Source organism: Symphalangus syndactylus, chromosome 9 (assembly GCF_028878055.3).
Source record: "Symphalangus syndactylus isolate Jambi chromosome 9, NHGRI_mSymSyn1-v2.1_pri, whole genome shotgun sequence".
Classification (NCBI taxonomy): domain Eukaryota; kingdom Metazoa; phylum Chordata; class Mammalia; order Primates; family Hylobatidae; genus Symphalangus; species Symphalangus syndactylus.
In genome coordinates, this window is record NC_072431.2 from 17,707,002 (window position 1) to 17,731,280 (window position 24,279).

The window sequence follows — 24,279 nt, forward strand, 5'->3', positions numbered from 1 at the left end:
GTGTGATCGCTGGCCACAGCAGCCAGAGTGCAGACCTCCTGACATTTTGGTCATACTTGGAAGAAGAAAATTGGCTGTGGATACAGTGTAGCTTGGAACAAGAATATGACCATTCCCCACCACCTCGGCTCCCTCCTGAGCAGAACTCTGGGCAGCTGGCCTGGCCCCCAGGCTCCAGGTCTCTGTTGGTCTCCAGAGCTGACACGAATCACCTTGGGTGGTCGTTCCAATGCCCATTGTGCACGTGCAGCTTTCTGCCTATTGACATTAAGGGATGTGCCCCCACCTTCCCTTTGTTCCATCCTCGATTTAAGACACGTTTGTTTTCACTGGCTTTTAACTGATTTTCAATCTGTGTTCATTGCTGGGGTAAGTTAACTTTTAAAAAAATTCAACTTGCAAAGTGTTTCTGTGCTGCCCAATTAGCATTGTAACAGACGAAGCTGTTTAGAAACAAATACAACTTAAACCAGATAAAGCCACACTGCTAGTCACTGAGATGCTGGCAAAAAATATACACACACACACACACACACACACAACCAAACAAAAAAACAAATCACAACAGGATCCCTACATATCAGACTTTGTTCCCTACATGGACTTTTAAAATGTACAGGCCTTCAGGTCCCTTAATTGGCATCTGAACAAACCAGCAAGCCCTTTCTCCTCTACACTTGGTGGTGTGGTACTCCAGAGGTGATAAAACTGACTCCTTGCCACTCGCCTTCCCTTTACCATCCTCCAGCTGGTAAAAGCCCTGGCTGGCTGGAGATGGGGGATCCCTAAGCTGAGACAAGCACTCACTCTCTCACTTTCTCCTCCCTTCCTCCTTCCCTTCACCCTGTCCCACCCACCTCCCTTCAGTGCAAACTACCTCAGATTCAGTTAGAGACACTTGTAGGTTTCTCCCTTCATCCCCACCCCCATGCTACCCCTTAGGGATGCTTTTGTGATCAATCAGCTGCTGGGAGAATCAGAATCTCACTCCGACTTCCCTAGGATTTGAATAATTGAAAATTTCAATAACAGAAAAACAGTGTAATTCATAAAAGGAGATATTCATGTACTTTTCCTAATGGTTCTATAAAAGAGATGACTAAAATAATTCATGGAACTCGAGTAGTTTTTATTTTAATTTTATTACAGAAAAAACCAGAAGGCTAAATTCACCAGGGATGACCTGCTAATGATCTTGGATAACCCCTGCATTCTGGCATCTGAGCTTTCACAAAATTCATCATTATAAAATCATTTTAATAATACATAAGAAATAGAATGTCTAACTTTAGGTACATATTTATACTTTTGATTTTCCCCCTCTAAATCGGCCTTATAGCCCAGTCCTTTCATGTAAGAACATTTTTAAAAAGGAAGGTTTTGTTTTGGTTTTAAAGTAGCCAAACCTAAAGAAGCAACTACAATAGAATCTGTGACCATCTATATCTTTCTCATACTACAAACTGACCGAACATATCCTTACTCCCAGTGCCCAAGAAAAAAAAACTGAGTTTTCATTATGTATAAAAATGTGCACATCCTGATGGCACAGCCATCCAGGAATACATCAGTCGAGTTTATGTAAACTGACTTGACGTGAGGAGCTGCTAATGAAAATGAGCACTGGAAACACGCTGCTTACGGGTGGATGTGTCAAGCACAGATGGTCTTCACAGTGAGTTCATGTGGACCATGGACAGAGGAAAGCTGGAAATACACCAGCTGGAAACCGTGGGGAAGTAACCTGGGGTTGGTTTTAAATTAAATGAGAGCTTGACAAAACATGGAATCCAAAAAAATACAATGAAAGTTTTCTGAGGTGCTGTCTTGTTTCCTCAGGTTTGCGTTACAAAGCAAAATGTTACATTTTAAGAATAAGCCAAGGACACTTTAGGATGGAGCTTGTTGACAAAAGAAATGTGGTCAGCATAGAAACAATTATGGGGCCTTTTTTTGTTTGTCTCACTTAATTAAAGGCCATACCCGATTAAAAAATACAAACATATATTAAGGATGAATTTCTTATCTTGGGGATACTGAAGCTATCATTTTAAAATAATCTACCTAAAGCACAGTTTTACTATACTTAAGTTCTGTTAAACATGGCATATATATTTTTGTGCCAGAAAGAATTTCCTTAGATAAAGTCATTTCTTAGTTGTTTCCTAACTTGAACAAGTTCAATTTATGGGTTTTAAGATTCAGAGCAAGACAAATAGAACAATAAATTTCTCAAGAAATTCTAAACGCCCTTCTTCGTACCCTTTCGCTAAACCTAAAATGCCCAGCGTGAAACTTTGTCGTTTATATATTTGTCTGATGGCTCCAGAAGTAGTTTCCATGGTAAGCTCCCTGTGCACAAGAAGCAGGGTGAGTGGAATGTCTCCTGCCAATGAAGAACTTTTCACTGACAGTGATAAAGGCCAGGAACCTCCTTCACACAAATGATTGAAAAACAGAACACGGAGGACATTTTTATTTTGTTTTGTTTCCTTTGTGTGGTATGTGACTTCAGTGCAAATACCCATTTAATCCAGAATACAAAGACAGCCACCTTTGCTAGTTAAGGGATTTCCAGAGGCTGCAGTAAACATATATAATTCTTTTACTTTTTTTGTGGGGAAACTCCTGCAAGTAGTCATTTCTTGCTCCTGTTGTGTATTTGTGCCACCTCTTGGAGGAGGGGAAAAGATTTTTCCAAAGGAAAATTAAGAGTAAACTAGATAGGATCTAGAAAAATTTGAAGTGTTTTAAAAACTAAAGCTTACCTATTGTCGTAAGTTTTAGAACTATAAAGACTTTGGGAAAGAATATAAAAGCCAGTCTCAACTGGAACTTTTCCATCCATGCTTATCCTCTTTGAGTTGATGAGATCAAATTGAACCTGTAGCTTCTAAGCTAGCACATGCTGTCTTTCTCTTTCACTTTTTACTCATTCTTTTCTAATACCTTCTATTACAATGGACTCTTTCTCTTATCTAGGTCCTCTTCATCCTCCCCACTGATTTCTTCAGTTCTGGGGATATCTCAGTCTATCTCGCCTTTAAGTCTCTCTTTAAGTTTTCCATCTTCCAGATAATCTCTTGTGACTGAGACTAAGTGTGAATATACATTGTAAACATTCTCAAATGTGTAAAATATGAAGTGATATTTTTATTACTACTGTCGTCGACATCGATAAGAGAATTGAACATCTGATTCTTTGGCCCTTTGAAAGACTGGGATCCCTGTCTTCACGGAATATTAACAAATACTTCTCCAGAATGATTGGTTTAGTGTTTTGTTTAAATTTCTGTCGAGTAAGACAGAAATAATAACTCACTTTAATAATGGGATCCTTTTAGAATTCCAGAGATGATCTAAGAACAAAGTAAAGGTATATTTTAAAAGACCCCATTATAATGCTTGGGCAATTTAAAAAATAATAACTGGCTTGAACTGAAGTGTTGATGGTTAGTTATAAGCACGCACTATGGGTAGGCCTATGTGAGATACTGGGGCTGAGATCATCGAATATGTTCCTGGGGTCAGTCTACCCTGTCAGTGTCTGCATGTAGCATTAAATATGACTTAGGGCCTGGAACTTTATTATGTAAACATCAGTAAGAATTCTGTGTTATAGAAACTACATCTATATCAGTTGAGCAAAGGCGTATAACACGGTACTTTAAAAAAAAGCTTAGACAAAAATAAGAGGTTCAGCTCTGGACAAATAAAATCTGACACCCCTCATCCAAGGTGTGTTACTATTTTTATTCTGCTAACTTACATATCATGCCAAAACAGCTATCCTTATTATACCATTGTAAGGCATAAGGAAGACTAGAATATTTAATAAACTAAAATTTAAAAAGTTATTTGCTGGCTTTTTAGCAAATGGTAAGTATGGATATTTAATAAAATAAGTTTATTTTTCAATTAATTGAACCATTTTACCTTCTATATATTTTTTCATGTACATACTTAAACAACTAGATAAACATATTAGGAAAGAAAAACTTTCCCTCTAGAGATGAAGAACAATAACAAAGTCAACATAAAGTCATTAGTTTAAGAGACCGAAGGTAGGATCATTCAAATCTTGTCATTTGGCATTAAACAATAAAATCTGAAGCCATTTCAAAAATGGACTAAATTCCCAGCCTGAAAATAATTGCTGTTTGTTCCTTGTCCTGTATGTATATATTATCGATATAACTAAGAAAGAATCACAGCCAAGCCTGGACTACTGTCAAGCAATTGATTATTAGCCATTAGAAGGGAAATGTTTACTTGTTTTTAGAAAGAAAGGCAAAGAGATCTGATTTTAAATGATGCCTTTTCCTTACATCCTATGACCAATCAAGATCATCCACTTCTTCTTGGAAGTGTCAGAACCCCATTTTTATTTTCCTATTGCTATTTTAACCAGAATAGTGATAAAGAGGGGGGAGCAGTTGCTATGAGGCAAAGAAAAATGTCCTGGCAGTTGAGGGCCCTCCATCTATCAAGGGGAATTTGCAGTGTTGCCTCTCTTCAGTACTGTATAGATTTGCAGGATTTTGTGAAACACTTAACCAAAATGGAAGGATTTAAAAACGGAATGCAAGATATAGACACAATCATTTTTTCAAAATCAAGATGCTTTAGTTTTATTTCAGAATTTTCTAGTCTTAAAATCTTAAGCACGTGGCAGTGATAATCATCTCTGGATAATACTTCTGAAAGGATGATCATTGTGGACAGCTTAAATATACTCATATATTACAGGTGCCTAAAGATTAAAAACTCTTACTGGAATTGAGATATACTACATCCAATTACAAGAACACAAATACTTAGCTAATTAAATAATAATATTCACATGCTATGTTAAGTTGCAAAGAAGTTCAAGTGTCCAGAATACCAAATAATATATGAAAATCTGGAAATAATGTCCAGTTAAATGCTTACTTGTGATTCTAAGAATCTCTTGGGAATTGGAGGCAATTCGTATATCTCTCCAATGTGTAAAAAACTTAAGATTAGCTTGACTGTCTTTTCCTATTGACCCAATATCAAAATAATTTTCCCCTCCCATGTCTGTGAATTTATCTGATGTGAAAAGGCAATAGAGAAAGTACCCTTCTCTAATTCTGGCTTTCCTGCATTTCTTCGGAAGGCACAGCTTATATTGAACAATTTCTTGGAGTCCCCCGGTTCTAGCTCTCAGAGATAATTCAGCTAAATCTGCGGAGCAGAGCTGAGAGGAAGATTGGCCTATGGCAGAGGCACTTATGGTAGAGGAGGAGGGAATCCAAGATGAAGCAGGTAAGCTGCAGCCCTTTCTAGAACCAGGAGCTACAGGGTTTCCATGGAACATCTAAAATGCAGACCAAGGCCCAGGAACACTGTTTCCGAAGCCAGTGAACGTGAAGCTAGAAGTAATATTTGGAGCGAATCCCAGAGCAAAGTCCTTCCCAGAGCACAAGCGCTAGATGGGGCCTGTATCTCTGCTTTGGTAGCCAAACACCAAGAGTAAAAGCAAATATTTGATGCTGAAGAGCTCTTAAGAGCTGAAGAGCGCCATTTACTTATTTCTACACGTCAGCGTGGGCTTAGGATGTTAAATAGATTAAAAGGCTAAGAGAGGTCAGTCACTCAAGGAAAGACTCATCTTTTGCTTCTCCTGACTTGGTTCTCTTCCCTAAATTGTTATCCACTCCACTCTACTCCTGTGGAGGATCCTTGGGAAACTCAAAAGATGACACCTCCTCTCCTAGAACATCCTGGAGAAGGAGTCAGTGCTGGGGCTAAGAATTCAAGAACCTGAGGGAGGAGGGAGTCTAAATGTCCGGCTGGTAAATGCTACAATGAAGACAGGTTTAGAAAAATTCCTGAGATACGGAATCATAAAACTGGTAGGGTCCTTAGAAATTACCAAATCTATTCTGTTCTCTTCTGTATCAGATGAATAAAAAAAAAAAAAAAAAGGAAGGAAGGAAGCTTAGAGAAATGAGGTGGTTAGAGATAGGTAGGGGCAGAGCGAGGATGCGAACCGATTTCCAGGCCAGAGCTCCTTCTACCTTACACAGTCTCATAGTTCAAGACCAAATTTGGGAATCAGTCTTAACGCTTGCTTCCCCAGGACGGTCTTTGTCAGTGCCTCAGCTTCTCACTAGGGAGGTGGGCTGGCAGAGTTTGCCAGGCCTCGCGCTCCGGTCAGAGATAAGTCCGCGAGGCCTGGAGCCAGTCTGTGACCTGCCCACTCTCTAGACGCTGGGGGCTCGGGAGCTGATGAGCGGTGCGCGGCGGGTTTCTGGACTCCGCTGTCCCCTGCCCACTGCAGGCTCCCGCCCCGGCCCCGTCTGCAGAGAAGACAGCCAAGTCATTTCAGTTTAATCTTATTTAAAAAGACATAACTAATAAATCTATTGCCGGGGCCGCGGAAAGACGGCCAGCAGAGTCGATCGTGCTCCCAATCCCATTGAAGCCCATTGAAAACCATGACAACACCGGACAAGCTCCGATTTATCCCGGCGCGCTAAAGCGCATTGTGAGCAGACGTCAATCATGCATTATTCCGGACTGAACAAATGCAAAATCTTGACTGGAACAAATGCTTCCAACAGGTCCGGGGCGTCGAGCTCCATTTCCCCTTTGTCCGCGGCCTAGCAGTTGGCCTGTATTGGGGTTGCCTCCGCCCGACCACCCAGCGCGCGGTGCAGCTCCGGGCACCTCGGGCACGCTTGATAGGGAGGCTGCTGGGGAGGGTGCGCTGGGCTTCACGGGGCCTCGGCCGCCGCATACGAGCCAGGTTCGAGTTCAGTCCGGGAGGAGCCAGGACTTCTGGTGCAGCCACCCAAGTACAGAGCCCTTCGCTACAATGTAGCAACTAAATATCCAAACTACTAGCTTCGGTAGGAGAGGCCTCTGAGAGGGCGTTCCTGAGCTGTAGACTGAAGCGCGGCCAGAGCTAGGCCATGGCCCAATAAAATGTATCCATGCCGGCCTGTTCCCTGCGCCTCCTACATTGATCATTTTCTAGGGTGGAGCTGTGGAAACCAGAAGATCCCAGAGAAACCCATGGCCGGTGATATTCTCTGCCGGGTAGGCCCTGTCCTAATTCTCCCGATCGGTCCATTCCCGGACCAAGGCGGGCAGCCTTGTCAGGGTCTGCCACTCTGCGAGCGGGGAACTCAGGCCATGGGCAGGCTCCTGGGCAAAGACCAAAGCCCAGGCAGTGAGACTGACGTTGAGGCCATGGGGCCAAGGCGCACAGGCGGCACCAGGTCATCTGGCGACTCCAAGGAGGCCTCAGAGCCCTCATAGGATGCCCTGAGAAGCGCCCCCGCCCGGGGGCTGTAGAAGGGGCCTGGGCCCAAATTTGGGGAGCTGGGCCTTCGAGCTCCGCGATCCGCAGCGGCCCGGCGAAGCTGGGCCAGAGACCGACACTGTAGACCTAAGTAGCTTGGCTACAAGCCTCCTCTGTTTTGCCGGCCTGTGGAGACGTGGAGCTCCGAATGTTGTCCCAGCCCTTCCCCAGCGCCTCTGAGGCTGTTGGGGGGATGTATGGTGTGATCAGAGGCTCCTAGCGGCCTTTGAAACCCCTGGGCCAATGCTGGCAGGGCCAGTCTAATCTCTGCGCCCTCCTGAAACTTGTCATCCTGAATCTTAGAGCGGCCCAACCAAAAAGAGAAAGTGAGCGCACCAGAGTTTAACGCCGCTTTGTAAATCACTTTCTGGATAATTGCGGGCAACTACCACTCCAGCAAACAAGCTCGAAGAATAAAGCAAACAGGGAATAAATTCCTGGGTGCCAATAAACCCACCCCTGCCGCCCCCACTCTTCCCCGCGCTCCCGCGGGGCCTGGCCTCAAGTCAGCCCAGGAGGAGGAGGAGGAAGCTGGGACTGGGCCACCACTCGCCACCCAAGATGTTATTCACTGGTAACAATCCCCATTATCTGTTCCCATTTTGGGCTAATCAGACAGAATCGCTAATGCCGAAGGCTGCTTCCTGCAGCCTCTGGGAGGTAACTGGGCGCCTAGGGGCGGGGGGCGGGGCGGGGCGGGGGCGGAGGTGGCACCTTCCGGGCTCGCCCCGGCTGTGGTCCAGTGCTCATTCAGGTACTTAACACCCTGGAGACCCGGACCTCGGCTTTCAAAGCGGCCCGGGTGGGAAGAGCTGTTTATATAAACAGAGATTCCTCTGTAAATGCGCTAATATCCCGGCTGCCAGCGCCTGGCGAGCGCCTCCCACGCCCATCCGTAGGAGCGGCGTCCCGGCCGCCCCTCCGTTCCCAGCCTGCCCTGCCCCCGCCTCCTTCCCCTTCTCGGCCATGGCCACCTCTGGACGCCTGAGCTTCACCGTGCGCAGCCTTCTAGATTTACCCGAGCAGGACACGCAACACCTGCCGAGGCGGGAGCCAGAACCACTCGCCCCCCAGTCCGACCCCTGCGCCGCCTGGCTGGATTCGGAGCGCGGCCACTACCCTTGTGAGTGCGTGGTGGACTGCGGTGCGGGGTGGGAGGTAGGAGGCGTGGGGCAGCAGAATCAAGGGCCCGGCCCACGCAGGGCCGGAAAGCCGAAATCCCAGCCCAGGGTCTGGATTTCCTCGGTCTTGGAAACGGGAGCCCTGTCCTCGAACCCCTAACGCATTCGTCCCAGTCGGCACATCCTAAGAGCAGTTCTCTGCCTGGCACTAGTGCCCCGAGATTTGGGGTTTCTGTGTCTGACGTCTTCTAGGAGTCGGAATAATTGAATATTTAAAACACGCCGCCGCCTGCGGCCCCCCCGCCCCCTCTCCATGCCTGAAAACACGGCCACGATCTCCAGGCTTCCGTCTGGGATGGCCAGTGTTGGCGAGTTTACCCCCACCCCCTTCCCACTCAGGGCTCCGCAAACCTCGGCACACTGCAGTGCAGTCGACCTGGGGGAGGCCCGCGCTGGTGACCCAGCTTGTGATAAACTGGTCGGCCAGCGCAACTACCGGTGCGGACATGTTAAGAGGGCCCCGGGGTGGGTTTCTTCGGGGCAGGATCTCGACCCGCTGATGACCGCTGTGGTATGAATGAGGTCACCGCATTCGGAGAGGTGGATGTCCAGATGTGGACTCAGGAAATGGCCTCATCCCGAACGTCTCGTGCTAGTGGGCGTGCCCTCCGGCCGGTGCCTCCACGCCAGCGCCAGAAGGGCAGCAGGCCCTCGCAGGGTCCGGCGTCTCACCCACCCGTGTCTCCTTTGCCGTCCCTAGCCTCGGACGAGAGCAGCCTGGAGACCAGCCCGTCAGACTCGTCTCAGCGGCCGTCCGCTAGGCCCGCGTCTCCGGTCTCGGACGCCGAGAAAAGGAAGAAGCGGCGGGTGCTATTCTCCAAGGCGCAGACGCTGGAGTTGGAGCGGCGCTTCCGGCAGCAGCGGTACCTGTCTGCGCCCGAGCGCGAGCAGCTAGCGAGCTTGCTTCGCCTCACGCCCACGCAGGTCAAGATCTGGTTCCAGAATCATCGCTACAAGCTGAAGCGCGCTCGCGCGCCAGGGGCCGCGGAGTCACCCGACCTGGCAGCATCCGCCGAGCTGCACGCCGCGCCCGGCCTGCTGCGCCGCGTGGTGGTGCCGGTGCTTGTTCGCGATGGGCAGCCGTGGGGCGGCGGCGGCGGCGGCGAGGCGGGAACCGCCGCGGCCCAGGACAAGTGCGGCGCCCCTCCAGCCGCCGCCTGTCCTCTGCCGGGCTACCCTGCCTTCGGTCCCGGCTCGGCGCTTGGCCTCTTCCCCGCCTACCAGCACTTAGCAGCCCCCGCCCTGGTCTCCTGGAACTGGTGAGGCCTCAGGGCGGCACCTGGGGCTACCCTGGACTTTGGAGCGCGCTCTGCGGTTGGAGCAGGGCCGGAGCCGAACGCCTGGAACGCTCTCCGTCCGCCTCCCTGCAGCCCCATCTCCTTGGGCGCCGGGGTCCCTGGCGCGCCCTCACCAGCCGTCACGCAAGCACACACGAGGGACGTGTGCCAGAGCCCCCTTCCTCACCTTCCCTCCACCGCCAGCCCCAGAGTTAGATTTTATGCTTGGGCCTTATTTGTATATTTTTAAATAGCGATTTGTATGGGAAGCAAGTTATTTTTTAAAAAAATAGAGTATTTTTCCTCGTAGTTCGAGAATAAAATGTGTGGGGTTGGGTCCCCTGCGCGCCTGCGAGGAACGTAGGCGGGAGCCGTGCCCTCCAGACCGGTGTTCGCATCGCTCGCTCGCCCCTTGACTGGCTAAGTGAGGCGCGGCCCCAGCTGGATCGAAGGGCGGATTGCAGTCCCGACACGGCTTTAAGAAGATACTTGGGGGATGGAGGGGTGGTGGTGTCAAGATTGGGCGCGGGAAGAAAAGGAGAGGAGGAAGCTGAGGCAACTTTGGGATTCTTGTCAGCGGGAGGCGTCTCTGGCCCCAGAGTGACTCCGAGGCTCCGCTGGGCTCCCAGAGCTGCTGGCATTTCAAACACCGAAAAGTCAACCCTGTGGACCACGACAGGGCAGAAGTTTCTCCGGAGATGAGCCGGCGAGGCCAGGTGCGGGGCGCGCTGCACCGGAGCAGCCCAGGCCTGGCCGCAAGCTGTTTACAGAGTGCAGGAGCCAAGTGCTCGGGGACCGTTTGAAAAGTGCCTGGGGACCTGAAGTGCACCGGGGAACTTGTAACCCCTATTTAAGCCTGCAAGTGCCTAAGTTAGCTGTGATTTTCTGTCTCCTCATGGCGCAGTACCTGGCCAGGGTGGGGAGGGGGACGTGAGGACATCAAAGAGTCGGGGGAACGACCGGCACAGGGCTCTTCCTCCGGGCAGATCCGGCAGGACGCGGCTCCCAGCTGAGGGAGGGCCGCCTGGGGGAGCCTTGGGAATTCGAGATTGGGGCAGGAACCGCTGGTCGGCCTCACTTCACCCCGGCCGGTGCACACTAGCACCCCTTGGGTTTGTAACTGCCCCGCTAGGGCCACCTGTGCAAGCAGTCACTTTCTCACAGAAGCGACGACCTCGCTCCCAGTCACCCACTGCTGGGAGATTCGCCAGAGGGGAGCAGTTGGGGCATCGGGTGCGGGGAAGGGAGCCAAGGGCCTTTATGAGGTCTCTAAGGAGGAGGCATGGGCCTGTTAGGGGCTCTAGCTTTCTTGTCCAAGGAGGAAGAAGGGGAGGATGAAGGGTGGTTGAGGCAGTGTTACACCTGGGATTTTGGGGGGGTGGAGAGAGAAAGAGAGAAGGGGAGAGGGGGAAGGGAGTGGGGTGTTTGGGTCTCAGCTGCCGGCCACCTTGCCTTCCATATGGATGCGGTTATCTTAGAAGAATCTCGATCCTTAAACCTCTTTTTGTCTTGGGAACTGAAAAGGGCATTGTCAGGCCTGAAAAGGACCTAGACAAAATCTGCACTGTTTGGTTTCAGGACGCTGTTTAATCAGTCCCTGGTGACAATGTAGTGGGTGTTAGGCAGGACAATAGTATCTTTTTAAACCTTGTGGCCTTCAGGAAGACAAAGGGCTTGAATTTTATGGGCTTACAACTTCAATTAGAACAGTGCCAGTGTGCATGGGAGATTATCAAATTTGTATCATAAAACCCCTTTCTAATAAATGATTGCTGGGGAGGGAGCCTGAACATTGTAAGACAGATATTGGGACCTGCCAGGGGGCTTCCCAGTTAGCTCTGGCCCAGCAGATGCGAAAGAAAAGGAGGTAATGATTTCTGAAGAAGGCTGGTGTTGGGACTGGCCTCTGGTCATCTGGCTGAGTGCTTGGATCTTCCAGGCTCTTCCTGCATAGGGGTATTTTCTCCGAGAAGGGGGGTAAAGTTTGGTAGCTTGTTTTCTACTATTGGTGGTGACAAAGACCACCAGAATATTCTTAGAGAGAAATTGAAAAATCACTACCTGTCCAATTCCTTAACTTTTTCTAGAGCTCCAGAGAAAGTAGGTCTTGGAGTGTGCAGTGGAGAAGGCCTATTACATAGGAGGCCCGCAGGACAAAGGGATTTAGACTGTAGAGAGGGCCTCTTTCCAGGAGGCTCTTTGGGAGAGCACAGCCTTAGTCAAATTCATCCTGGTCCTAGATGGTCAGCAGTGGTCTAACCAAGAAGCCACATTCAGCTGCTTGCCAGTGGGGTGGTCAGAGCCCCAGCAAGATGCCCACCCAGGAGCCAGCTTGTGCGCTGGGCAAGAGGAGGGCAGCAGTTTCCTGTGACAGAAGCACTGGTAGCCGTAGGGTATAAACTGTGGCCCACTTCCTTTCTCTCCTTTTCATTTAGGCTAATAAGTTCCTTCCTTTAAAGAGGGAAAAAACTTAGGGGAAAGTTTAACTAGCACTCTCATCACCACCAATCCATTTCAGAGACATAGGCTGTCAGATTTTGGGGGGATTTTTCTTTTTCTGTTCACAACACAAGCTGGAAAAGTTAAATGTCCATCTCCTTTGTGGTCTAAAGATCAATTCTTACAATTTCTGACAAAAGCCGAACCCAAGGCCTCTCTACCAGCCACTGTGAGAACAATTAAGATCTCCCATCCTGGATGAAAGTACTTCAAACCTGTCCCCCATCACCAACATCACAAGGCAGATTCACACACAACACTTACTGTGTTGCAGGCATTTTTAAAGGTACTTTCACAGTTGATCTCACAGAAACCTTACACTGTATACATAATACTCCCATTTCATAGATAAGAAACTGCAGCTTGGGGAGCTGCGGCTTAAGGTGCAGACATGGCCAAGTCCAAGAACCACACCACACACAACCAGTCCCAAAAATGGCACAGAGATGGTATCGAGAAACCCCAATCACAAAGGTACAAATCTCTTAAGGGGATGGACCCTAAGTTCCTGAGGAACATGTGCTTTGCCAAGAAGCACAACAAGAAGGGCCTGAAGAAGATGCAGGCCAACAATGCCAAGGCTGTGAGTGTATGCGCCCAGGCTATCAAATTCCTCGTAAAGCCCAAGGAGGTTAACCCCAAGATCCCAAAGGGTGTCACCCGCAAGCTGAAATGACTTGCCTACATTGCCCACCCCAAGCTTGCAAAGCATGCCCATGCCCGCATTGCCAAGGGGCTCAAGCTGTGCCAGCCAAAGGCCAAGGCAAAGGATCAAACCAAGGCCCAGGCTGCAGCTCCCGCTTCAGTTCCAGCTCAGGCTCCCAAAGGTGCTCAGGCCCCTACAAAGGCTTCAGATAGATATCTCTGTCTGCCAGTGTGAGGACAGAAGGACTGGTGTGACCCCCCACCCCCAGGCTGCCGTCTGCATGGGGCTGGGGTCCTCCTGTGCTATTTGTACAAATAAAACTGAGGCAGGAAAAAAAAAAGAAACTGAGGCTCAATGGGTGGGGCTAAATGGCTTGTCCAAAGCAGTTATAAACCTCAAGGAATGTTACTGTTGTCCTCAGCTTAACCCATATTTAGTCACCCTACAAGCTGCCCTTGAGAACAATTGTAATCTGGAGGTAATGATTATATAGATATATAATGCAGGCTTAACTAGGGGTTACAAGTTCCCTGGTGCTCTTCAGGTCCTCAGCCACTTTTCAAAGGGTCCCAGGCTCATCTCTGGAGAAACTCCTTCTGCCCTGTCGTGGTCCACAGGGTTGACTTCTCGGTATTTGAAATGCCAGCAGCTCTGGGAGCCCAGCGGAGTGTCGGAGTCACTCTGGGGCCAGAGACGCCTCCCGCTGACAAGAATCCCAGAGTTGCCTCAGCTTCCTGGTATATATATATATATATATATCTCACAACGCTTATAAGCTCTCTTATGAATAGTCTGAAAGGATGAGAAAACACACTTAGAAGTACTCTACACAGCTCAGCTCAGGGCCACTCACGGAGGCTGGCCACATATCATAGTAGTTGCTAGTATGTACTGATGTTTTCTGTGTATCAGGCAATATTCTAAGACCTTTACCTCATATTAACTCATTCAATTTTCACAACTCCACCAGATTCTACTACTCCCACTACACAAGTGGGAAAATTGAAGGCCAAAAAGGTTAGAAGAGCCTTGTCCAGGGTCATACGGCTGGTAAGTGACATAGAGGATCTGAACCCAAGCAGTCTAGTTCCACATCTTACACCTCTGGCCACATGGTGGGAATTATTTCCCCTTCTTTGTTTTATTTCTCCAGGCTGACAATTCTGGTTACCTTCCTCACAGATGCATCTCTAAAGACATGTTCTTTAGCATCTCTATGTCTCTCTGTCTTTCTCTCTCCCTCTATCTACCAGACCTCCAGTTTTTGGACACAGCTTCTGTGTTTTTGCTAAGTCTTTGTGAGCATTCTTGTCCAGCTGTCAATGAAACACAGCTCTTGTCTGCAGCTTGCAACATTCTCCTGTGACTATCATTCTACCATTGTTCTTCCAGAAAAACATCTGCTGCTGCTGCCTTGACACCAGTTGTCCACTCGGTGTTTGGTAGAGTCGCTGCTGACTCTGACAAGCTCCCCTAAGCTCTTCCCAACCCCAGGCCCAGGTCCCTGTGGAGCTTGATGGCTTTGGCTTTCCTAACCCTCTTCCCCGTCATCGTTTTCCTCCCTAGGTCTCCAGTTTTATCCTTATTATTAAACATCATCCTCTTCACATTTTCTCTCTCTTCTTCCATTGTAAACATTTTCACTTCATCTCACTTAAGTTTCTTGCAGGCGGAGATTGCAATTTTCACTTCAATTTTCTTTCCTCATTGTTCAATGGATCTTACATCTCAGCACGTCTCTTATCTGACCAATTTAGCACTTTAGTATCTTAAATAATGTGCTCCTGATGGGTTAGAAGGAAGTTATTTGAGCCCAGGTTAACCTATACTTTCCCTTCTAACAGTGGTATTTAGACGTTTATTATTCTCTTGCCTTGTTGACACCATTAATTTGTCTCTTGCTCTCTCTCTCTCTCTTTTCACTACCTTTAAAACATTTTTGACTCATGAATAAAATGCCCAGGCAGGATAGTTGTGGGCTTAGCATGGCTGAATATTTTGTTAAACATGTTTATCTGTTCTGGGTGTATCAGTTAACCAGCCTAAGCAGGTTACAAGTTCCCTGGTGCTCTTCAGGTCCACGTAAACATGAACAATAGTCAAGAGAATTTTCTGAATGCTGAGAAAGTACTGTCCCTACTCCAGGGCAAGGCGATTTCTGTGACTGTGATTCCATCAGTTAGTATTCAAAATTTGCATGAGAAATTGTATCCCTTCACGTCACTCATCATTTTTCCAAGCCATGCTGTGGGAAAGGGTTTACCAAATAGTATCTTAATTATTTTCAGAATTCCAATTCTGTACCTGTTTATTTCCCTCCACCTCCCTTTCCCCCCCGTAACTAAAGGTGTATGGTATTTCCCTTTCTCCTTTGTACCCACCACTCATGTTACTCAGTCTGTAAGTCCAACAAAGAATTGAACAGTATTCCTTTGATGCTGAGCCATAGAGTGGTGACTTGACTTTAGAGAAAAACCAGGAAGAATTGCTTAGGCTATTAAACAGTCGAGTTCTCCTTCAACCCCAGATTTTTTCCATATCTCCCTCAAATTCTCAAGCACAGAGATTCTCATTTTTTCCAACCATGTCCAGTGGAGAGTTCTATTATTTACCCAGGAAAGTAACATTATCACATATTAGAGGTAGAGATAATTTCTCTTCAATAACCTGCCCTATGGACTAATAAAAAATTTCTATGTCTTTACTGAAATCATGTAATTTCAAAAGCTGCTATAGTTTCACAGAGCTTCTATGAGTACCTCATGAGGGTGTTATGGAAGAAACCTCTGAGGGGGCTTTGGTCATGCTTTATTTCCTCCTGTATTCCGACTGGGTGGTCCTTTATGAGTCAACAGGTTTTCAAATGCTCTACCCTAGCTAAAAGCTCTGAATTGGACTGTCCCTTTTCTCTACTCCCAATACCAACTGCATTCTCTCTCTCTCTGTCTCTCTCTCTCTTTTCCCAGGGACTGGAAAGGCTATTTGGCAGAATTCACTAGGAAGGGAATGGAGTCTGTTTGCAAATTAGAGACAAAAGTGTCCAGAAAAAAAATTGTGAAAAGAGTCCTTGAATCTCTCACCTGAGATATCTTCCTCCTGTTATATCTTACTCCTCTGGCTTTGCTGAAGGATTGTGTATTAAGTAGCTATTCCTCCAACCCTAACGAAGTTATCGGCTTTGGTTTAAATGATCCCTTGGTAGGTAAATTCTCAGCTAGAGCCAGCCCCTATTCATCATAACATGTCAGGGTCAGTGGCAATCAGATAAGCATCAGTACAATGGCAAGAACGCATTTTTACAACAAAATTGAAATGCAGAGTAAGAAACCCAAATCATCAGGAAAAGACAAAGAAACCTGGTATGGTGAGTAAAGAAAGAACTGCTTTCCTGGGGCACTGTTTTTACTGCCTCATCACACTGGTAGATTTAGTCATCTATCTGACCAAGTGTTCAGTTGTGCTCCTGATTCACTGAGTGAATGTTTCATATTTAACTCAGTTAAAATGTTGAGAAAAGGGAGGATTTTCTTATTTCTCATTTGTGGATGGAGTATTATCTTAAATAAGGCTACTCAATTTACCAATTTGGTGCTGCATGGGAGCAGACAGGACTAAAAATAAAATAGATCTGCCAGAATTTTGATGTTCAGGAGACACTACAAGAATCCTCCCTCACCTCACTGAGCTTGGCGCTGATTAAGAGAAAAGTGAATATATATTCAAATAGCACAGGTATGCGCAACAATGGGAGGACCTAATTCCACAATTGCATTTTAATTATATAAATATACTATGCATGAATATACTACACATATAAGTGGGTATGAAACAGATTTTGGAAATGTTGGGTTCTTTTAATAAGAAAGAAAAACTCTGATTTATAATCCCACTTATCAAACCCATATAGGATGAATATTTTCTTTGTAAGATAATATAGAAATCACAGAAATGTGTAAATAAGCTATGCTCTTAAATCCATCTGTTTTCATAATGACATTTGCTCTCTCATTAGTAGAATAGCAGTGTAATGAATGGGAGACCCAGGTAAACTATTAAAACATAAGGGAGGAAATCTCATTTGCATCATTGTAAACTATAACCACAAAGAGAAGTTACTGAGACCACATTGACATGGTGGAAAGAACAATTCCCCCTTTATCCTTGCTTCCCCTTCTCTGCAGCCTCTGATTGTTCCCCTCTACCAAGAATCATGCATTGGAAACCACAACCATTTCTGCCATTAACAAGGTGAAAACTAGACTATGGAGAAGGTCATAAGGATATAGACAGAAGGAACTGGCTGCTTGTGTCTCACTTGGCAGGACATGTGAGTCTGGGCAGGGCTATAAGGCTTCCAGGGAAACTCTACCTCACCAACTCTGGTAAATCATGGACTTCTGACAGCACCACTACCTAAAGCTTGTGCCAAGTAAGCCTTAGAACATATGTGAATGATTCATTCTAAACTGATTTCGAACGTTTAGTTGCCTTCAATCCTTCTGAAAAGGCATCATTGCAGTTTGTGAAGCATTAACTTTCTCCCACCATTGTCAACATATGATATCTTAGTCAACTGATATGCAGCTACAAAGGAGGACCTAGAACTCTAACTTCTTAGCAATTAATGATGCTGTGAAGCCACAGGCAGATAAGTAATTTTCTGATTTTACTTACTCAGACTTGATAGAGGGCACGAAAGCAATTTCTGCAAAGATGGGATCATAGCTCATTGTTTGCAAAGCAAAGGAAGCAAACAACAAAGTGCAAAGGCAACCTACAGGATGGGAGAAAATATTTGCACACTCTGTATGTGATAAGGGATTAATATCCCAAATACATAAATAACTCACACATCTTAATAGCTTAAAAAAACCCAATTATAAAATGGGCAAAATGGCTGGGCACAGTGGTTCACACCTGTAATCCCAGCACTTTGGGAGGTAGAAGCGGGCAGATCACGAGTTCAGGAGATCGAGACCATCCTGGCCAACATGTTGAAACCCTGTCTTTACTAAAAATACAAAAAAATTAGCCAGGCATGGTGGCGGGCACCAGTAATCCTAGCTACTTGGGAGGGTGAGGCAGGAGAATGGCATGAACCTGGGAGGTGGAGCTTGCAGTAAGCTGACATCGTGTCACTGCACTCCAGCCTGGGTGACAGAGCGAGACTCTGTCTCAAAAAAAAAAAAAAAGAAAAAGAAAAAGAAAAAAAAAACCTGAATAGATATTTCTCAAAAAAAGGACATACAGATGGCCAAAAGATATATGGAAAGGTGCTCAATATCAATGATCATCAGAGAAATTCAAATAAAAACCACAATGAGATATCACCTCATGCCTATTAGGATGGCTGTTAGCAAAAGTCAAGCAATAAGTATAGGCTAGGATGAAAAGAAAAGGGAATCCTAGTGCACTCTTGGTGGGAATGTGAATTGCTGAGACCATTAAGTACAGTATGAAGGTGCCTCAAAAATTAAAAATAGAACCACCATATGATCAGCAATCCCACTGCTGGGTATACATCCAAAGGAAATGAAATCAGTATCTTGACATCTGTACCTTCATGTTCATTGCATCATTATTCATAATAGCTAAGAGGCGGCAACAACCTATGAATGGATAAAGGAAATGTAATATTTTTAATGGAATATTATTTCACCACAAAAGAAGGAAATTCTGCCATGTGGGACAACATGGATGAAACTGGATAACATTATGCTAAGTAAAATACTCCAGGCAGAGAAAGACAAATACTGTATGACCTCACTTATACGTGGAATCTAAAAATGTCTCAAACTCATAGAAACAGAGTAGAAGGGCAAAGGTGGGGACTATGGAGAAACGTTAGTAAAAGGCCACAAACTTTCAGTTATAAGATGAACAAGTTCTAAGATACAGCATGGGTGGTTATGGGTATGCAAATTAATTTGTGGTAATCATTACACAGTGTACCCATATGAAATCATCACATTGTATACCTTGGATATATACAATCTATATTTGTCATTTAAATGAAAAAAACGTAGTTCATCATTTCACATTTTTTTTAAAAAGCCAAAATGTCTACCAAAAAAAATCAAATTAACTCTCTGAATCATTCTGTTGACCCTTAACCTTATGAACATAGCTATCTATGGCTGCCCTATCCAGCTGATACTTCCTCATAACCTCATGGCTCTTGCTCAAGACTTTCCTTCTTCCTGTTTCTAGGAGGTCCTCACCAAGACCCTCTTGATTCCCAGGTTTGATTACACGCTGATGACCTTGGAACCCTCAGGTCATCTCAGGGAAGTCTACTGTGCTTTCATCATGCAGTCATCACACTGTTGCCCTGGAACTTTTTTAGACTATACATTTTGCTAGAAAAGTTTCTTCTCTATAAGTCACCAGACTCTTTTCTTCAAGTGGTTTCAATTTCAGAACTTCTACTTTGTCCATAAAGCTTTCCCTAATGAATTGAAAGAGAAGTAAAGAATTCTTGTAGGTCTATCCGGTCTAAAGCTGCAACTAAATTCAAAACTCTTTCACTCCAAAGGCAGTGTGATAGAGTGGATGGAGCATGGACTTGGGTATTAATGAAGCCTTGATTCTGAAGTAAAAAATTTCATGTTGGCTGTCACACTGATTGTGTGCAATTACTTTTAGTCTCAGTGTCTTCAATCTTCATCTAGAGATAATGTCATCTACCACATATGGTTAATACCCATATTAAATGCATGTATAGTATCTGATACTTGGCACTGAATAAATGTAGTCCCTATTCCATTCTATAGAATGCGTATCTTTTACATATATCCAATATAATATTCAATTTGTTTACTTGATTACAGAGTCAGCCTGGACTAGGTTTTGTAGAAACCCACAACCCTAAAACAACAGTGGTTTAACTACAAAGGTTTATTTCTTATTTATGTTACATGTCCCTGCAGCCTTGCTCAATTTTGTTTTTATTCTAGGAACTGAACAGAAGGAGCAATTCCTTATATAGGACATTTCAGTCTTATGGCAGAAAGGAAAGAGAACATGGCAGAACCATGAGATGGCTGTTAAAGCTTTTGATTGAAAAGGGCGTGTATCACTTCTCACATTTCATTGGCTAAAGCAAAGCCACATGATCAAACTTGAGATCAACATGACAGGGAGGGGCATTACAGATAAGATTTTGAAAAATAATACACTCTATGACATTTGTATTTTTCTTAAATGTTTAATTTATAGCCAAATATTATGCATGCTTGCAATGTTAATTATCTTCTAAACTTCCAGAAGAAGAACTATAGCAATGTGATATTTCACACTATAAAGCATATACTACATGCATGATATACTTTACACTATAGACTCCAGAAGAATTCGGGAACTATGTCTTTCCCCACTACTTTGAGCAACATCTACACCACAGGCTCTTGGTGACATTTGGGAGAGTGTTCATCACTCAATTTTACAGGCAGGTCAAATGGCTCCAGAACACAGTCATTAGGAATGAGGAAAGGCACTGTGTTTACCTGCCTAATTTGAGGGCTGTTCCTGTGGAGACTATTCTATCATGACTCATCTGTAGGATGATAAAAACCACTGCAAGGACCTAATTGCATTCTCATTTGTTTTATTACTTAATCATTCTAGGCAGTCAACTTATATTACGATATGGGTATCAGAACAATGCAAGGACAAACAACAGTAATTCAAAATAACAGCAGATAAATTTGTCAGTCTAGCTTCCAGATAAATCCACAGCATAGCCTGGTATAGTACCTGGCAGAGATAAACACACAACCACACAAAACTTGTTTTTAATTTAGGCCCACAATATTTTTTTTTTTGAGAAGGAGTCTCACTCTGTTGCCCAGGCTGGAGTGCAGTGGCGCCATCTCGGTTCACTGCAACCTCCGCCTCCCGGGTTCAAGAGATTCTCCTGCCCCAGCCTCCTGAGTAGCTAGGACTACAGGCGCATGCCACCATATCTGGCTAATTTTTGTATTTTTAGTAGAGACAAGGTTTCACTATGTTGGTCAGGCTGGTCTCAAACTCCTGACCTCATGATCTGCCCACCTTGGCCTCCCAAAGTGCTGGGATTACAAGCATAAGCCACTGTGCCCGGTCTTAGGCCCACAATTATTTTTTAACCAATTGTCAATTGATGAGTATTTATATAATTGTATTTTATATAATTTTTATTGTTATATAAAACACTGAAATAAACATAGGTGTTGAGCATCTGCATCAATATTTCTTAAGGATAAATTTCTAAATGTGGATTGTTGGCTGAAGTGGTGTATCCATCTTTAGGGCTTTTGATTCCAAACCATTGGTCCTTCCATCTTTCACTATCTCCCAATCCTTTGATGCTCTCACTTGCCACCTTACCCAACTTAAGTTTCACAACAAATCATTATTACTCCCTTGCACATACCCTCAACCCCTATCCCCCCTCACTTTATTGTACTTCTGACAAAACTATAACTCTTGTTAAGTCTAATTCTCATCTACTGTGTACCTGCACTCAGCTACTCTCCAGTGCCCCTCTCTGACATGCCTATTAAGCTTGATCATGTGACTTTGCTTTAGCCAATGAAATGTGAGAAGTGAGACACACCCTTTGCATTCAGAAGCTTTAACAGCCATTTTGTGGTTCTGCCATGATCTCTTTCCTCTCTGCCACAAGACGGAAATGTCTTATGTGGGGAATTGTTCCTTCTCTTTGGGTCCCAGAATGAATTGTATAATAAGTAAACATTTAACTGTAAAAGAAACTTCCCAACTATTTTCCAAATTGGCTGTACCATTTTACATCTGCAGCCAGGCAGCTGGAGAAAAACACACGACCATATTGACTGGTCACATGTTAAAGTTATGACCACCAACTTCAAATGAGTCCTTAATGTTGGCAGATCATCATGCTAGTTGTTTTCAGACCATTCATTCTCCCACTATTCTTCTTGGCTTTTTCACACGATTTTTTTTTTTTTCTCAGCTGCCTCCTCTCTCATCCTTGCATTCATGTTTCTACCTCCCTGTGAAAACTGAAGCAACCAGAAGAGAGAACAAACACTCAAGGCTCCTCCCACCACATTACTGTCTTCATGGCAAGTGTTCTATTACATTCTGTCTTCCCAGCTGTTACCACAGATGAGTGGTCCCTGCTCCTGGTTACTCCAAGGATGTCACTCTAGCAATACTGCTCTCTTGCTTCTTTATTATCATTTTTCCTCTACTGCCTCATTCCTATCAGCATACAAACATGCTGCCATTCCCCCATCTTAAAAATAAAACTATTTTCTCTTGACCCTCCTTCTTTGCCAACTATCATCCCCTTAGCAAAACTCTTTAAATTTTTTTGTCTGTACTGTCTTCAATTTCTCCCTTCCATTTTTTTAAAATATAGTCATCATTGAGGTAGAGTTTGCACATAATAAAATTCACCAGGTTGATGCATTTTGCAAATGTAAACAGTCACGTAACAACCACCACAATTAAGACAGAAACGCTGGCATCACCCCTGGAAACTTCCCACATGCTGTTTATAGTCAGTTTTCTCCCCAAGCCCCCAGGCTCTGATGACCACTGATCTGCTTTCCATAACTATAGTTTTGCCCTTTCTATAGTTTTATAAAAATGGAATCATAAAGTATGTAGTCTTTTTGTCAGACTTCTTTCACTTAGCATAATACTTTGTGATTCATTCTTGTGATTCTTTATTCCTTGTAATTGCTGAATATTATTTTACTATATTGCCAGTACCACAATTTGTTTATTAATTCACCAGTTGATGAGCATTTGAGTTGTTACCAGTTTTGGGCTATCATGAGTAAAGCTGCTGTGAACATTCATAAGCAAGTCTTTGTGTGTACATATATCTTCATTTCCCTTAGGTAAATACTTAACAAATGCAATTGCCAGGTCATATAATAAAGTATATGTTTAACTGTAAAAGAAACCTCCAAACTGTAATGCAAATTGTTTGTATCATTCTGCAATTTCAATTACAACTAGAGAGTTCTAGTTATTCCATGTCTTCAACAACACTGGAATTACCAGTCTTTTAAAGTTTTAGTGGTGTTAGTTGTAGCAGTATCTTATGATGCTTTTAATTTGCATTAATCTAATGACTAATAATGTTGAGCATCTTTTCATGTGCTTATTTGCCATCATATATGTTCTTTGGTGAAATGCCTCTTCAAATCTTTTGCCCATTATTAAAAAAAAACCAGGTTGTTTGTCCTTTTGTAATTGAGTTATGAGTACTTTATGTATTCTGGATAGAAATTCTCTGTTCTATCAGATCTGAGTTTTGCAAATATTTTTCTCTCAGTCAGTGACTTGCATTTTAAAATTTTGATGAAATCCAATTTATTGGTTATCTCTCTTCTTGTTTCAAGCTTATTATGCTCTGAGAAATCTTTTTGAACCTAAGATCGTGACGATTTTTTTCTAGAAGCTTTATACTTTTACTCGTATATTTAAGTCTATGATCCATTTAAAGTTAAATTTTGTTGGGAGATAAGAGTTCATTTTTTTAATCTAGATATCTAGTTGCCTTACCAGTATAAGATTTCATCATATTTTGCATTCCCAACTGTTACCATAGATGAACGATCTCAGCCCATTATTAAAGATTATCCTTTCCTTTTGAATTATCTCAGTACCTTTGTTAAACATCAACTGATTATGTATGTAGGTCTATTACTGGACCCTCTATTCTGTTCCATTGATCTATATTTCTATACTTGCACCAATACCACACTCTTTTGATTACTGTAGCTTTACAGTATGTCATGAAATCAGGTAATGTGAACCCTGAAACATGGTGTTTTTTTTCTCAAAATTATTTTGGCTGTTCTAAGTAATTTGCATTTTCAAATACATTTTAGAATAAGCTTGTCAATTTGTATTTTTTTCAAGCTGGTTAGGATTTTAATTAGGATTACTTTGAATTTATAGACCAATTTAGGAAGAATTAGGATCTCAATAACACTGAGTTTTCCAATCCATCAATATATCTTTCCATTTATTTAAGTATTTTTCTCAACAACGTTCATAGCTTTCATTGTACTACTATTGTGCATATTTTGTCAAATGTATCCCTCATCACTTTATGTTTTTTTTTGTTTTTGTTTTTGTTTTGTTTTTTGTTTTTTGAGACAGAGTCTTGCTCTGTTGCCAGGCTGGAGTTCAGTGGCTCGATCTCGGCTCACTACAACCTCTGCCTCCTGGGTTCAAGTGATTCTCCTGCCTCAGCCTCCCAAGTAGCTGGGATTACAGGTGGGTGCCACCAAGCCCAGCTAATTTTTTTTTGTATTTTTAGTAGAGATGGGGTTTCACCATGTTGGCCAGGATGGTCTC

The 24,279-nt window shown here is 44.3% G+C and overlaps 1 protein-coding gene, 1 long non-coding RNA gene and 1 pseudogene across 3 annotated transcripts in view; 2 read left to right on the plus strand and 1 right to left on the minus strand.

Annotated features, from left to right (window-relative positions):
• The window catches only part of LOC134737490 (uncharacterized), a 117,314-nt gene that overhangs the window by 48,955 nt on the left and 44,080 nt on the right, over positions 1-24,279 (minus strand). The window lies entirely within an intron of this gene.
• On the plus strand, positions 8,075-10,100 carry NKX2-8 (NK2 homeobox 8). Its single transcript, XM_055291503.1, has 2 exons — positions 8,075-8,456; positions 9,215-10,100. Exons 1-2 carry the CDS (start codon positions 8,300-8,302, stop codon positions 9,775-9,777), a joined length of 720 nt encoding a protein of 239 aa, XP_055147478.1. The 5' UTR covers positions 8,075-8,299; the 3' UTR covers positions 9,778-10,100.
• LOC129490618 (large ribosomal subunit protein eL29-like) lies at positions 12,663-14,354 on the plus strand (annotated as a pseudogene).

Bases quoted from the DNA above. Each gene is read 5' to 3' on its own strand.
- NKX2-8 (XM_055291503.1), top strand. From the start codon at position 8,300: ATGGCCACCTCTGGACGCCTGAGCTTCACCGTGCGCAGCCTTCTAGAT. The intron at 8,457-9,214 runs GTGAGTGCGTGG...TGCCGTCCCTAG, and splicing joins GGAGCGCGGCCACTACCCTT to CCTCGGACGAGAGCAGCCTG.